Source organism: Cydia pomonella, chromosome 2, assembly GCF_033807575.1.
Source record: "Cydia pomonella isolate Wapato2018A chromosome 2, ilCydPomo1, whole genome shotgun sequence".
NCBI lineage: Eukaryota > Metazoa > Arthropoda > Insecta > Lepidoptera > Tortricidae > Cydia > Cydia pomonella.
This window is the reverse complement of record NC_084704.1, coordinates 26,447,372-26,465,250: the sequence shown is the minus strand read 5'-3', so window position 1 is coordinate 26,465,250 and position 17,879 is coordinate 26,447,372. Positions and strand designations below refer to the sequence as shown.

Here is a 17,879-nt window from a genome sequence, read left to right as displayed (position 1 = left end):
CAATTGAGACTTCGGATTGCATTTAAGCGGGATATTGGAATGCATTTAAAAAGCTTTATTGTAAAATTGGCTGTATTTCTATTCGTTTCAACGGGATAGTTGGGATATTGAAGTATTAATTGGATATCCTGTTAATTTTCTATCATAAAAATTCTGATTAGCGAGCGGAATGTTAACAAGTTTCGAACTCATGTTAGTTGCATCGGCGTTCATATTATATATGCATAGTGTATTGTACATTATGATACATACATAATGATATCAGTACACCTGATAATCGTCTTAAACCGTATACAGAACCGTGTGACAAATATTGCATATCGTTCTTTGGAAAGAGACTCTCGGCTTCGTAGAGAGTTGACACACACTGCCTATGTGACGTATTGTGATAAGATGTTATATTAAAATTTTACGTCAAACCGATATCACATCACTTAAAGTAATAAAATTTACAAAATGTAGTTAAATAAAGTGATTGATGGACGGTCTTCAGTTTTCGGAAGTCGTAGTAAACAGTAAATTCTCTTTTTCCAGAGACCGATGTGATGTACAATATTTACTGTACAATAAAAATATCTGAGTTCTTGTACTTAAAGTCTTTATCATCGTTTCTGTAGTCAAACTCAACTAGAAATCCAATTAGGAATAAAATGATAATGAAAACCTTTAAAATTAATGAAAAAGTTGGCGTTTATGCAACCGCACGCGTTCCAAGGGCTGGCATGAGGGCACGAGCCCTCTTCATATTAACCGATGCATAATAGAGGATCACTCAGTGCCAGCTATGATCCTCTTCAGTCTTATAAACATTATGGCCCTGTCTAGTCTAATCTTCTATTTATTTATATTATGTATAAGAGTTTATACGGAAGTTGCAAATCTGGATGCAATACTTATGGTAATTTTACCTTTACCTACTAATATTGCAATAATCCTTAAAGATAATATAATTTACCGATTTTCGGTCAACGAGATCTAACTGGAATTTATTTATGTTTAATAATGTGAATATGTGTTCTCGGAGAATTTAATTTCTGTACCATTTCGTAGCTTGCCACAGTGACAATAGTATGAGGTCTCTAGCGACCTTCACATTGATTGTCACTGTGCGAGGTACGAAATGGTATAGAAATTAAATTCTTTGATTGCACCTATAACAACTGTTTCGTACCTAAAACAATAACTACAAGTGTTTCTTGCTTTCTGTGCGACAACACAAATAACAAATATTTAATTTGAATTAGTAGAAATTAAGCCAGGTAAATTTGATTGTCTGTATCTTTGTTAATAGTGCAAAATATTTTTAATTTATTTACTTAGTCCTCATTTTTATCTTAGAAATTCACACTAACAAAACAACTCAGTGTAAATAAGTACCTAATCATTGTTCAGCTTTTCATTCATCCTACGACAAACCCAGTATTGCGAAGCAAATTAAACATCCCTATAATAGCCAAAATAAAGTTTTTCAGACGGAAACGGCATATATTTTGAAATCATTTTTGCTAGGCTTGTCTGTACGTTAGTAGTATTATTTTTCTGTGGCCTGAAACAGATGTAAATAAAGACGCAAGTCGGTCAGGTCGGCAGCTGGGTCACATCTCGATGGCATGAGATTACCATCTTTCCATATTCAGCTGAATGCTGAGCGGTTGCTTCGCGGCCGCAAATGTAGCATTTTTTATGCCACGATTGTGGCAAACAAGTCCACGGGCAGGATGACGATAGGGACACTCCCTTAGTTATGGCCACTTGCAACGTCAGAGGTGTCGTTGCTGGATCCCTCTGAGGCCTTCGAGGCTTTATTAAGGCCCCGGCATAAGCCTTTCAAGGATTTTTGATATAAACACTAATTTACCATCATACTCGGGGAAGTGAAAATACTAGAAAAAAAACACTTACTGAATATAAAATAATTATCTTGGTCTTGTAAAATGCTATTGCTCTTTTGCTATCAATTGTCGCTTAACTTCAAAATATTACCTTTTCTTAATACCAAAAACAAAAATCTGACGACTTATTACAAATTTAATTTAAAAAATAATAATTACAGATATTTTTTCTTCAGCATTATTTATTTCCTAGGCTACTGTTTTGAAAATAATTTTAAATAGAGAACAAACACACATCCACATCATAATTTTTGTATCCACTAAGAAACTTTTAAACCACTTCTAAGCGGACGAAGTCGCGGGCGTAGGCAATTTGTTTCATATAAAAAGTTCTGTTCAGCGAACCGCAAGACCGCAACCCTAAGTAGCATGATATTAGATACCTGATGGTACCTCCCGTGTTTGCTCTTTTGTATGAATTATACGGGGTCAGGTTTTCGGCTTACCTACTCCCTGACCGGAATATTAGGGCCGATATTTATTTATTGATCAATGATTTTGTACATGGGAAATAATAATTTTAAGCGTACTAAAGTCCTGACTTGGATTTATTTTTGTGTAATATAATTTTCTTGTTTCCTAGCTTACAGTTTTGAATATAATAAATACCTAGGCAATTTAACTTCACAAATTACGTGAGTAGTATTTTTCTTTAATCTCTATAAGTTTTTTTTAATCTAAGTATGTGCATACAAACGAATATCGCAGTCAAAGTAAAGTAGGTCGATATTCAGTAAAGAGGTACGGGGGCAAGTTAGACGTATTTACGAAAGTTACCTAATATTCACCGAAATTATTCTCTCAAGGCCAAACCAAGACTTGGCTTACATTTAAGCAAGAACAATAATCTCACAGTATTACTCAAAATCCTCTACAATGTAATTCGTAGCGCATAACTCGCCATAACACTTCGGCCTCGGTTATCTCATCCTTGCCACTATCAACGGGACTAATAATCAGAGAGAGCGAGATGAATACCAAGTAACCCATATGCGAATCTTATGTACCCTAAACTAATACAATACAGTTCAATTTCCAAAGTCAAGGGTTGTAAGTAACTTTGTCTTCTACATCTAGCAATGCGGTTGTTTGAATTCTTATTAGTGCGGATGAAGGTAGAGTTTGGAATAGAGGAGTTGGAGATATGTTTGTCTTTGCAGGATTCGTCAAAGCAAAGACAGCGAATGCGAGACCATTGTGATGGTGCTCAAAGCTACTCGGAGCCGTATTTTTTTCCTGAGATAGCAAAAACTAGATATTTTCCAAACTTTTTTCCGCTCTTATTATTAATTGTCAAAAATCTACCTACGGCAACAAAAACGAATATCGTTAGGTATTTGCAATAATCAAATGTAGGTAGACAAGTTGTCAATCATTAACACTCCGTAGTGTAGCGTAGTCATATCTCCTTATGACTCTTCCATATTAGTGTGACAGTGACAGTTGCCTTTCGTTCGCCACAGAGCGTAAACGATTGGCATGATGGATACGCATCCTGTAACGAAAAGTTTCATGGAGAGATTGCGTAATCGGAAGATCAGCGCGGAAGCCACCAGCAACATGCTAAGATGAGGCCATTTTGTAGCACTTTATGCTTTCTATGTTTTTGTTATATTGTGTAATTTGTCTTGTTTGTGTTTACGAATATAAAAAAAAATCTATTCTTTTCTATAATAACTGTGCCAACAATAGTTTAATAGTGCATAACAATAGTGCATTTTGATACTTAGGTTTACAAAATATGAAAGTGATCATGATATGTTAAAACAAAATAGTTTATAATACAATTGATTTAATACGTTTATGGGTATTTATTATTCAACAGGGTTACCTGACTAAACCTCTTTTTGACTATAAGTCGCTTTTTAATATAATACCTTACTAACACCTTAGGGGTAAAAATGATTCCCATAGCGTATTATTTAGAGTGTTGGAAGAATAATCTGGGACGTTTCTTTTCAGGTCTCGAGGACAATCCAGCTAGCACAATGAGTGTGACTAAAGGGGGGAGGCGGATCCCCACTCCCATGCCGCCACCTAAGGACGTGTATCACAGCAATAGGTAAGACAACACACTAAGCATTAAATAACACGGTTTTAGGAACTAAGCTATCAATGAAAGGTGTACAGAAATTAACGAGTAAATTGTGGTAAGGCCATATATAGTACCGTAGAATGGGGTTACTTTGTTTCCTAGGTATACTTTGATAAAAACTTTACCTCAGGTTCAAACTCGAATATTACGCTTTCTGAACGCATCCTTTGGTTTTTTTTTTTTGCGGTCGGCAAGATTGAACGTGACTGCCACTTTGTGACTTGTGTCGGAGGGATAAACAGACGTCGATCGATGAGAAAAAATTAAAATATGTAAGTATTCGTTTAGTGTACTTTTAATAGCTTTTAGTTGTAACTTCAAATGTACATACATACATACATATAATCACGCCTATTTCCCGAAGGGGTAGGCAGAGACCACGGATTTCCACTTGCTACGATCCTGACATACCTCTTTCGCTTCCTTCACTTTCATGACATTCCTCATACATGCTCGTCGGTTTAGGGTGCTCTTGACCTGGCCTTTTTTCAGGATTTCCCCAATTTGATCTGAGAAAGTCCGCCGAGGTCTACCCCTTCCAGCTCCCTCTTCTACTTCTCCTTTATACACTCTCTTTGTTAACCTTCTTTCACTCATTCTTTCCACGTGTCCAAACCATCTCAACATACCTTTCTCAATTTTTGTCACTACATCTTCGTTCAGTCCACACTTTTCCCTTATCACGCTGTTCCTAATTCTATCTTGTAATTTTACACCACACACACTTCTCAACGCTCTCATTTCCACTGCATTCACTTGACTCTGATGTTTCTTCTGCCATACCCAACTTTCGCTACCATACATAAGTGTAGGCATCAACACCCCTCTATGCACAGCCAACCGTGCTTTTTGCGACACCTTCTGGCTGCTCATAAAAGCGTTGAGTGCCCCATTCACACGATTTCCAGCATTCACTCTCCTTTCACTCCTCCTTTTTTTTCTTTTTTCTTTTTTTACTTCAAATGTATAATGTTCTATATAATAAATACATAAAGATGTAATTCATTGAATCAAGCATGTATCGGCCTATTCATCAATTCTTGTTGCAAATCATTATCATGGCGGCCATTTGTATTATTTAGGTTTTTGTGGCATGGGGTGTCATTGATCGCTTATAAGGGTTTACTTTGATCACAGATCAATGACACCCCGTGAAATGTATTATTTTTTTGATTATTATATAATTAATGATTTTTTAACTGATATTTGTTTTATTGTTTTAGAATAATGCCTCAAACATATAATAAATAAAAACGATTAGGTTCCCGAGCACATCGGAATTAAACTGGGCTGTGACAGAAGTGGTTGAAGGACTATTTTGAAATAAAGTTGATTTTTCTTAAACTATCCTTGTTTTTCTGTCAAAGTAATGCACAACGGTCCTCATTAATCCTAAACCTGTGAACGGATTTTATAAATGTTATGAATTTTACTCTCTGTAGGGGTTACTTTCGAGTTCCATTGAAAAAAAGGAGAGGGGGGGGGGGGGGGATCACAGTAACCCTAAGTTCAGTTTTGATCATCATTTTTTATTTTAGTTCAAGAGAAACATTAAAAATTAAAAATACATTGTTACTGACGTCGATCGAGGAGCAAAAACCGATATTATCATTTTTAGGGTTCCGTAGTCAACTAGGAACCCTTATAGTTTCGCCATGTCCGTCTGTCTGTCTGTCTGTCTGTCCGAGGCTTTGCGCCGTGGTCGTTAGTGCTAGAAAGCTGAAATTTGGCATGGATATATAAATCAATAAAGCCGACAAAGTCGTACAATAAAATCTAAAAATTTAATTTTTTTGAGGGTACCTCCCCTACACGTAAAGTGGGGGTGAATTATGTTTTTGCTTCAACCCTATAGTGTGGGGTATCGTTGGAAAGGTCTTTCAAAACTAATACGGGTCTTTAACAAACATTTTTTGATAAAGTGAATATAATACGGAGATAATCGCTCTGAAAGAAAAAAAAATGTTTCCCCCCCTCTAACTTTTGAACCATAGGTCCAAAAAATATGGAAAAAATCGTGGAAGTAGAGCTTAAGAAAGACATTAAATTAAAACTATAGCGGACATGATCAGTTTAGCTGTTTTTGAGTTATCGCAAAAAGTTTCCCCTTCATAGTAAATAGACTTACTTTAATTAGGTACTGATTATCCAAATTTGCCTATTTGTTTAACTCGCGTGAAAGGTACCGTTTCATCCCTTGGTTAACAATTTACTATACTCCAGTTTAGCTTATTGTGACGGAAGAGTAACTACGGAACCCTACACTGAGCGTGGCCCGACATGCTCTTGGCCGGTTTTTTATTCTGTTTTAGATTCCATATTCGGGGAGACAAATGCATATGAATTTTGAAATTGATCAAAGTGGAATTCATGGGCGTACCTACCCAACATTAACAAGGATAAGGAACAAGTTTCAGTATAATTTTCATAATTAAAAAAACATAAGGTGAAGTTAGGGACGGGTGTAGACTATTTGAATGCAGTTTTTTTTTAAATTGTAAATCATTAAATATATATTTTTTGGTAAAATTATAATGTTAATATTTGGGCGAAGTTGGACATCAACTGTGAAAGGGTTCCCTTGTGATACATTCATTTGCCAACCCTAATATGTTGGTTTGGTTGGGGTAGAATCATGAGCGCTGTGAGGGTTCACGTTACAAGGCTAGGGTAAATAGGTATCTCATAGGTAAGCGTGCTCCACCGTAGACCGCATCATCACTTACCATCAGGTGAGATCGTGGTCAAACGCCTGCCCACCTTTATATACTCGTAAAAAAAAAGTTTCTCCATCTCCCTCCTTCAATTGTAAGCATCGAGCTAGGCGTGAAAAAATCGGTACAGACTAATAATAATAAACACCAAAAGACAGCATCAAAGGAGTTTATCGGTGGGTCTTTGATTTTCAGTGGCCAATAAGTGGCTGGTACTTTAAAATTATCTAAATTTTAATTGTTTTAATACCTTTTTTATATTTACCTGCTATGTACATATTTGTGAGAGCTTGGTTGCGCTACGAGTAGAAAAGTCAAATCATTACCAGATTGAATATTTCAGTTCCAACCGGCTTAGCAGTCAGAAAATCTGGTGAAATTGGCATTTTGTACAATCAGTGGCTTCAACGCCTTTTTAGGGTTCCGTAGTCAACTAGGAACCCTTATAGTTTCGCCATGTCCGTCTGTCTGTCTGTCTGTCTGTCTGTCTGTCTGTCCGAGGCTTTGCCCCGTGGTCGTTAGTGCTAGAAAGCTGAAATTTGGCATGGATATATAAATCAATAAAGCCGACAAAGTCGTACAATAAAATCTAAATTTTTTTTTTTTTTAGGGTACCTCCCCTACACGTAAAGTGGGTGTGAAATTTGTTTTTCGCTTCAACCCTAGAGTGTGGGGTATCGTTGGAAAGGTCTTTCAAAACTAATAGGGGTTTTCAAGAAACATTTTTTGATAAAGTGAATATATTCGGAGATAATCGCTCCGAAAGAAAAAAAAATGTGTCCCCCCCTCTAACTTTTGAACCATATGTCCAAGAAATATGAAAAAATCGTGGAAGTAGAGCTTAAGAAAGACATTAAATGAAAACTATAGCGGATATGATCAGTTTAGCTGTTTTTGAGTTATCGCAAAAAGTTTTCCCTTCATAGTAAAAAGACTTACTTTAATTAGGTACTGATTATGCAAATTTGCCTATTTGTTTAACTCGGGTGAAAGGTACTGTTTCATCCCTTTGTTAACAATTTACTATACTTTAAGCTCCAGTTTAGCTTATTGTGACGGAAGAGTAACTACGGAACCCTACACTGAGCGTGGCTCGACATGGTCTTGGCCGGTTATTGGGGTATAGATTTGAAACACTAGACTGTAGAGTCTACACTCAACACCATCACAATCAAACCAGCTCGGCTTATTTCAGTATCTGTTACAGTAAAGGAATATACTACAAGTAAATTACTTTGCCTTACGGCCCGATTCAAAGAATGAAATACGACAACGATAAGTTCTAATTTAGATAAGATCTCATTTAGATATCATTTGTATGTCGTATAATTGACAGAAGCAGCTCGATCCGGGCAACCAATGTCACTTTGACGTTAAAAATATCGTAGATAGATCTTATTGGGATCACAGCGGAATCGAAATAAACGTCAATTTTGACATGTCGTTTAGTTATCGATATTTTAAAGATCTTAAACATGTCTTAATCATTCTTCGAATCGGGCCGCTAGACTAATGTTTCTGTAACCAATACCGCCCGAGCGTCTCAGCGGTATCCGGTTTCATACCGTTATAAATGAATACCTTATTGCTTAAAGAATAAAAGCTATTTTCCTTAATTACTACATTGAACCCCAATTCATGGAACCCGCGTAGATTTATTAAATGCAGTCGTATAAGTGCAGAGCGTTTTGTTCCCGAATTAAAACAATAGTTAAGTACACGTTAATCAGATACTTATTACCTAAATTAACTGAAAACATTTAAATAGGATTCCTGAAATACGTGTTTTAACCATAAGTCAGGACAAGTAGTGCGTTGACAAAACAATATGTCAAAGTGTGGACCACGATCTCAATATGAAACCACTGAGAGCGAAAAATCACCATACAAAAATGGCCTTGAGAAAATGAGCGGTGTACTTTTCAGGGCGACTGTAATTTACAGATAATGTAAATATGATCGTTGTCCGAAAGAGCTTGGACATTAATGTAAAAAAACAAAACCAAAAAAACTGCCTATTTTTTCCGTCTGAAAACTTTCAGTGTTTCCCACGTAAACTGTTGCGGTACAATATTATTTTACGCAAAAACATGCAATTAACTACATTTGTCACGACCGTTTTCCAGACCCATAAGAGCTCGTCATATTTTTTGCGCGCTTTCACGTGTCATATATTATTGCGTGTAAATGTGCGTCTACATGTAATTAATTAAATATAGTCTCAGAACAGTATGTCATTCGAGTGAAACAGTTGGCAGGCAGGAATAGGCATTGTTGGAGTCGTGAGTCCGATACAATGGGGTTTATTATTATTTACTTGGCCTTTCATTGTGGCCTGTCAAACGTATACCTAGTGCACATATAATTTTAGATCAAGCATATTTATTTTGTGATTTAGTATTTTAGACCAGATGTGCAGCAAAATATTAGTATGTACATATTAGGGTATGACCGGCAATAGTAGATTGTTAACCAAGGGATGTAAGGCACACATTTCAGTCCAAGACTGAAATGGTGCCTTTCAGTGAAAGAAACCCAGTTAAGTAATCTACTTTTCATTTTGAATACGAGAAATAGTAAAATACGTGTGTATTAAAAACATTTCCCAGATCTTATAATTCTAGTTATAATATAATTGTTATAAAGTAAGTATAAACTTTTAATTTTAATGTATTTCTTGAGGGTACTTTCAATTAGCAATTTTGGTTTTATGGCTCCTCTACATGATGGCCCAGCGCTGGCCAGTCCAAGGGACGCATTTCTGCGTTAGAGGGAGTAAGTGATATTGCTATCTCATTCCACGGCATAGCTGCGTCCCTTAGACTGGCTTACGCTGGGCCATCGTGTAGAGGAGCCCTAAGACATTTATTCTCATAAGAATATACATTGTTCATTTAAAATGAGAATTTAAATTTAACTTAATGATTAATTTATGGAAAGGTATCGTTATTTATGGAATGGGGAGTTAAATATCAGAATGGGAAAAAAACGTATTCGGGAAGAATATGAGTAGTGTAAATATGTATGTTCCATCTCAAAACTATTCCGCCAGAGGGCGCCACTTGGTAGTTCGGCAAAGATCCGTTAGAGGGCGCCACTTGGTAGTTCGGCAAAGATCCGTTAGATGGCGCCACTTGGTAGTTCGGCAAAGATCCGTTAGATGGCGCCACTTGGTAGTTCGGCAAAGATCCGCCAGAGGGCGCCACTTGGTAGTTCGGCAAAGATCCGTTAGATGGCGCCACTTGGTAGTTGTTCATTGATCCCCGTCAGATGGCGTTACTTTGTACGTGTAAGTTAGTTAGTTATCGATGAATTTAAAAAGTTCGGCAAAGATCCGTTAGATGGCGTCACTTGTTCCTTCCGCAATGATCCGTCTTTGTAAGTAAGTTAGCTATGGATCTGTTTAAAAAATATATAGAGGGCGCCACTTGCCCCCTTCCCGCCGCCTCCCCGCCCTCCCCCGCCCCCTCCCCGCCGCTGCCCCTGGCCCTGCGCCCCTTGGTAGTTGTGCATATATCCTCGCCAGTTGGCGCTACTTTCTATGTTTAAGGTATTTATCTCCCGAGGGAAAACTTCGCTAAAATAGATGGCACCACTTTGTACGTGTACGACAAACAAAAAGTGACGAGGTGGCCTCCAGTGGCGAAGGTCGGATTCGAACCAGCGTCTTTAGCTAACCGGGGCGTCTTTAGCCAGTTAACGTCATGAACCCCTAGGCCACCCCGTCACGGTGAAACTGGTCCTAATTTCTCGACTATATATGCAATCGTAATGAGACTAGGCGTTATGTGAAATTCGCATGTATCGATGCCAATTTCCTATAGCTCGTTGAGCAATAATGTAAATGACTACATTTGACCTCGCTCGACAAAGATGATTCAGTTTGCACCGAAAGTTGAGGTAAGTACATATATTTATATTTTAATTATTACAAAATAATGTAGTTTCGTTTCCTGTACGATAACTTAACAAACAAATCTTTTCCTCTTTTCATATAGTTCATGAGAACCGTTTCACACGTTTCTTTACCACATGCGCCCCGCCCGTCTACACCCCACCCCTCCACTGAATTTTTCTGCTATAAAAGAGCATGTTGAACCATATTCCCACTACAGTGTCACAACGAATATTGCGTTGAAATCATGGATCCGCAAGCTTCATCACATACCAAATGTAAGTATAGTTGTATTATACTCAGATTAACATTTGAGTATTTCACCTCTGTTCTGTCTGTGTAGTTTAAAATAATCTATCACTTTCGACCTATCCCCTATGTTCTCAATTAGGAATACTTGCATACTTTTAATATAAATAATAACAATATTTTTATTATATTTTCCCCAGCCGACAACAATACCATCACCACTTGGTGCTGCCAGTGCTGGTTGTCCACCACCACAAGCGGCGGCGGCGGCGGCTGTGACGGTGGCTGTAGCAGCTCCACTTCGCAATCGTCACCCGGACCACAACCGATGGCAACAGCAAAGGCACTGTTAAAACAAGACGATGGGGACAAGGGAAAAACAAACTGCCTAGAGAGCGCTTCTGAGAGCGATACGAGCGATGAAATGAAATCTTTTTATCAAGGATGTAAAAGCAAGTGGATAAAAGCGTTCCAGAACAATACTCTGATTAATAGATGGCGCCTCCCCATGCCATTTCACACATTTAGAGCGGAAGTAGCGAGATTGTTAAAACGATTGTATATCGAAGGTCACCATGACGATTGTCATATTTACCCGTTAATTGTAATGTGGGACGATTTAAACGATGACGTAGAAGAGATAGTGGGAGATGCTCAAATCAACTATCAAGACTGGATTGCGTTATTAGGTGGCGTTACAGCGGAACTATTTTCACGCGTGGTGTTCAATACTAAATCTTTTAATTATTTAATCAATGTAATATTTTGTGTGCTAGGTCCAAACATAATAGCTTCCGGTGATTATGAATGTGAACCTAAATGTAAGAATGCTCGTACATATTAAGGTGATGATGCATTTATTCCTTGTCATTGTTTAATTTTAAATTGTTAGCTCGCTGCGAATGTAAATGTTTTAATGTACACGTATTAATAATAAATTCATATTACTGAATATAGGAATGTTTTATTGAGTGAAACCTCATTGATTTGGAGTAAATGAATATTTATTGAGTAAAATAGTTACACAATGTTATCTTTTTCTATCCAACTTTTTTCATTTAAGCCAAGCCATTTTACATACACTTTATTTCCACGACGCTTTAAAACTTTTTCCACTAGATAAATGTCATTGTGTTTAGTTTTCTGCAACTCTTGTTCATAAAAACATCCAGAGATGGGTTGGTGATTAGCGTCTTGAAGTAAATATGTCACTGGATTAGTAGTTTGCACTTTAGTTATTGTAAATATTTCCGTAGTCCAATTGCCGGTGTAGCCTTTGGCGAAAGTGGATTTATATTTACTAATTCTCACATGTTGACCGACCTTGAACTTGGCACGTGGTTTGACTTTAATGTGATTGTAGACTTTATGTAACAACTGTTTAGAGTTGTTTTTATTCACACTCGCCGGTGCCATACCGATAGTACGATGCAGTTTGTTATTGTAATATTGTTCCACTTCACTTGTCAGCTGTATCCATTTGTAGGAACCATTCATGCTAAATTGTTTCCAAATCCAATGTTTTAAGGTTCTAATTAGCCTTTCCACTATGGAAGCTTTCATGACACTATAGGTAGAGTAGTGATTGATATGATGATGTTTCATGAGCGATTTAAATTTGACATTGAAAAACTCTTTTCCATCATCTGATTGAATATTCTTGGGCTTTCTCCCGTTTTCACTCAAAATTCTGCTCATTGCCTTTGTAACATCTTCAGCGCTCTTAGACTTTAGCGGTTGCATCCAAGCGTATTTGGAAAAGGTATCGATACACACTAGAATGTACTTGTAGTTGTTATTATCCTTGGAGTACTTTTGCATATCAATTAGATCAATCTGCCATGTGTCATCGAGCCCCCTCTGAATGAATCGACGACGTGGAAATGTTTTTCTCGCATACCTGTGTATCTCGTTGACCACTTGAGCTTTACTCATTTTTCTTCAATCGCTTTCCTGGAGCTATTGCCGTTGCTGATGGTGTTTGGGCTGGTTGTGGTGCGTGTGTTTGTGTAGTAATTCTAGCTGATAGTTGTTCAACCTTTACCCGTAAATCTTTTATATCTTTAATATTTGCCTTTAGCTTTGTGTTTAAAAATACTACTTGTTCATCCAATTCAGCCCTACAAATAGCATCAGTTTTAAGAAAAGATTTATGAATTCCTGCCACCCGTCTATTTTCAAAATTTACTAAATCTCGTTCCACTTTCAAGTCGTCACGGATTGTAGACTCGCTACCCAAGTATTGTCCAAACTTGTTAAGAGGCATTGTGAAAGTGAACGATGGGGGAGGCCTCATCGGTATTTATAACAAGGTAGCAAGGGGGGAGAGGCTTAGTTACAAAACATGTCTGTTTTATTAGATAACAGCTCAGAACAGGTTTAAAAACAGCTAACAGAAGAGGGTCTGTTTTCTTACTTTAAAATTATACCGCTCTCAGTCAGTTCCTCAACGATTGCATTGATCTCGTTCGAATGAGAGGTGTTGCCAGCATTCTGTGATGCTATCAAAAGCTGTAAACGGCTCACCAGTTCGTTGGGATCATCCCAATAGATATAATCAGTTTTAGGATAAAAAGTTTTAGTTGTTAATACATCTCTTCTACCAGAGTTCAAACATCCACCTTCTTTATGTTTCTTTGATTCTTGTGGTTGTTTAATGTAACATTGATATTTTACACTTCTATCTCCACTCAATTGGCCGTTTGGCGAGAATCCTCTACGATGAGCGTTTGTAATGTCTAAAATATTATTGTAATCCTCTACATCTTTTCTCAAAACTATATTCTTGTTTGGTATTCTTTTAAAGATAAGTTCCAACAGTCCAGGAGTTAGGTTGAATCGTGAATCTTTAATATGTAACACGTCATCAATGATTTTAACCCGACTATTACCAATATGCATTTTATTATCCTTGAGATAAACACCAAATGGTATTTTTGATGTTTTTAAAAGATGTTTCATATATTTATTTTGTAGATCATCAATACTACTATTACCACTACCACCACCACCTTCATCAAATTCAAGAGCCGACTTCATATCTTCAGCATCGCTAAACTCTTCATCTCCCTCTGTTTTTCTTTCATCATCATCATCATTATCAGCATCATCATTAGAATCATCTTCATCATCATCATCATCAGCAGCATCATCAAACTGTTGTGTTTTTGTAAAAAGATTATTACTCCACTTAATCAGTTTACTATTGGGTTCTTCGGTTTTAATCAGATATTTCCTTTTACGTGAATGTTTTGACAATGGTGTGGAGGTCTTTATCAAAGGGAGCTGGGGGTTATTCATTACTGCTGGTTTAGCATTGTCATCATTATTATTATTACCTTTAGATTCTAAAGCTTTAGTCATTAAAACATTGAGCGGTTTTGTAATTGGTTCAAAGGTTTGAGCTAGCGAAGTGTCAAGCAAAGTTTTATCTGCTCGCAACGCTTTTACTTTTCTCTTTACACTCTCAATGGAATCTACGAGTTTCCGTTTCAACTTTTTATTACCAAACATATTTTATTTTATAGTGTATGTGCTGATGCTGCTTTTGCTGCTGCTGCTTTTGGTACGGCCGTTGCTAATACGTAGATAGGATATAAATTAAACGACGTTGTTCTTCAGTAGCTGACAACATAAAACTGATAATAAACCGGAGATGACACTAAATTTTATACAATAATGAAAACGTCAAATCCTTTACGATATCGACCCTTATTAATGTCTCTCTCCTTGTCGATTGTTAAAAAAGTGTACTTTTTCTGCCAACACTCGCGACAAATTTCCTTAAACTGTTCCCAACCCATATCGGTATTCACGTGATCGTCATAGGCATGTTTTAAATTCAACTCGTCCTGTTTGAATAGCAATATAAGATTGGCATTATCACGTACCAACTGTTTAGGTATCCTACTATATGTCTGGCATAAGTAGAAACAATCTAACCAACGATGACGTCCCATTGCAAAGTACTGACGAATGGCATCTTGATCTTCCAAAGCCACATCGTCAAATACAATGACGCTGTCCTCCGCAGCTTCCTCCGGTGGGACGACTTGACTCTTATCATTGTACGTGTGAAACGGTATGTCACCCGCTTGCTCTAAAACGTCACTCAGAAACTTGTATTTAGGTTGATTCAATGATTTCGAATAAAGATAAACATTATGAAACTTTACACCGTTCGGATGTAAGAGCAGAGACAACAGAACATTTGTCTTGCCACAGTTGGAAGGTCCACAGATGAGACATCTAATGTTATTCGCCAGCAACGAGCCATGTTTAAGGGAGCGATGAGTCATTGCTGGTTTCACATTATCATCTAGCACAACACTCCAATCTTTAATAGCCAGTGACGTGTTTTGTTTTTTAAGCTTCATTTCACTGTGATGTATCAAATCGTTAGGACATGTATTTTATACTCACACATACACACATACATGATCAAATTTCAAAGGTTTAAATATTATATAGATATATAGGCATACTTTATACTCACGTACACAGTCAAGTATAGATACTTGAGATGATAACACACATTGGCGGGGTTAGTGTTAAGCATAATCCCAAACGACCTAGACGACTGCGATCTCATAGTAGCGGTGGGGGTATTATAAATAATTTAATTAATAATCTACCATTCGAAGCGCACATACCCGGTTACAATTATTGCGGTCCCGGTACTAGATTGAAGGAGAGATTGGCTCGCAACGATCCCGGTGTGAATCCGCTTGACGAAGCTTGTAAATTACACGATATTGCCTACTCACGTGATAAAACATTGGAGGGACGTCATCAAGCAGATTTGCGATTGGCCCAAGCTGCTGAAAATCGTTGGCGTGGTAACAATTCAATTGGTGAACGTATTGCCGCGTTAGCGGTACATAAGATTATGAAATATAAAGTTAAACACGGTATGGGTATGATTCCCATATCTAAAGTCATTAAAGCAAGTCGTGATGCTGTAAAAAAACACATTGCGAAAAAGAAGGATACAACTACTAATACACTACTAAAAGTGGGTGTAAAAGCTGCTAAACATTTTGTTAAAGGGAAAATTGTTAAGGGACAACAGAAACAGCGAGTCATTCCAATACCTAAGAAAGGCGGTTTCCTACCAGCTTTGATACCGCTACTGGGTGCTTTAGCAGCCACGGGAACTTTGGCCGGCGGTGTTACCACTGCTGCTAAAAATATTTATGAAATGGTCAGGAATAGAAATAATAATAATAATAATAATGAAAGCAAGATTGTCGGTAGAGGTTTATATTTAGCACCTTATAAACGTGGAATGGGACTCTACATTACACCGGCTAATAACGCAGCAGCAGCAGCAGCAGCAGCAGCAACAGTATCGGCAACTGCAAAAGTGGCGAAAAAAAAAAAAAACAAGAAATTAGATTTACCTCCGATTGGTCAAGCTCTCACCGATGTGGACATTGTGAGATTTGCACGTAGAGAGAAAATCCCCTACTTTAGGGGTGTTTTCATGCGAGATAATCTCCCAAAGAAACCTCACTATTATGAAACTGGTATTATCAATTTAGACTCTCAGCAGGGTGAAGGTACACATTGGTGTGCCTATGCGAAAAAGGGTAATTATTGTCTATATTTTGATAGCTTTGGTGATTTGAGACCACCTCGAGAGTTTATTGATTATATAAATGATTCCGCTAGTACCAAACAACAGCGCAACATGCGAGTAGAGTATAATTACAATCGATTACAGAAATTTAATACTGTAAATTGTGGACACTTATGTTTGGCCTTCCTGTGTACCAATGCTAAGCGTTTGTTTTAAATAAATATAATGAGCATTACATGCGTAGTTTCATTCTTACATTAATCGTCTACCCGTCAGTATCATGTCTATGACATCATTCACAATAAGTCTGAGCGGTAACGAGCCTGTGTTGAATGTAGACTTTCAACCGGCTCTAGAATTGGACAATGATGGTTTTTACGAGTGTGCTCTCGTGTACTTTAAGACTTTCAACACTATTCCTAATGTTGATAAGAGCAATAATATGTTTCACTATGGGGATGATGTAATCGCAATTCCTGAAGGTTCATACGAGCTCTCCAGTATAATACACCTCTTGAACGAGGAAATGACAAAGAGGGCTAAAGGTGATGGTGAAAAATTGGTGGATATCTTTGTAAATAACAATACCTCCAAGTGTATGATATTCTCGCCAAAGTATGATATTCGCTTTGACAAACCAAACAGCATAGGGTCATTGTTTGGTTATTCAGCGAAAAAGCTTAAAGCAAAAACATCACATTGGTCGGATAAAACAATTAATATAATCATTACAAACACTATAAGAATAGAGTGCAATATTGTGGAGGGCTCATTCGTAAACAACAAGCCGTCACATGTTTTACACGAGTTTTCACCTGACGTCCCGCCCGGCTACCAAATTATTGAACAACCTACCAATATTATATATCTACCCGTCAAGAAGAGTAACAATCGCATACAAAACATTGAATTGCGCATTGTAAACGAGCACGGTAATACGGTAAATTTCCGAGGTGAAAGCATTGCACTTCGTTTGCATATTCGTAAAAAGTAAAAAAAAAAATGATTATACATAACAATAAAAGCCTTGGTAACAACACCTTCACAACTAGTCGAGATCTTGCTCTCGTCGAGAGAACTACTACAACTCGTCGTATTAACGAGAGACAGCGGCAGTCACTACAAAAACAACAACAACCAAGGAAATTGACTAGAGAAAACAGTACATTTTTACAGAGTATCGGTTTCAAAGTATGTCCTCGTCATCTATCTTAAACATTGGTGAGAAGGTGTTATTCGATGACAGTATAGAAAGTATAGAATTTCACCCATACACTCCGTATAATGACTCTTTCAAAAACAACGATAACATCCACATATGTATCAACCGTCAAGATCTAATTCTACTACCGAGTCAAAGTCAAATATTAGTGGAAGGCACTGTGGAGAAAGGCTGTCTACTGGTCAACAATGGTGCTGCTTTTTTATTTCAAGACATTCGTTATGAATTGAA

General features: G+C 37.3%; 1 protein-coding gene across 1 annotated transcript; it reads left to right on the top strand.

The window, feature by feature from the left end:
* Positions 1-9,765: 9,765 nt before the first annotated feature.
* LOC133534754 (uncharacterized) lies at positions 9,766-11,799 on the top strand. Its single transcript, XM_061874016.1, has 2 exons — positions 9,766-10,874; positions 11,046-11,799. Exons 1-2 carry the CDS (start codon positions 10,844-10,846, stop codon positions 11,687-11,689), a joined length of 675 nt encoding a protein of 224 aa, XP_061730000.1. The 5' UTR covers positions 9,766-10,843; the 3' UTR covers positions 11,690-11,799.
* Positions 11,800-17,879: the final 6,080 nt, after the last annotated feature.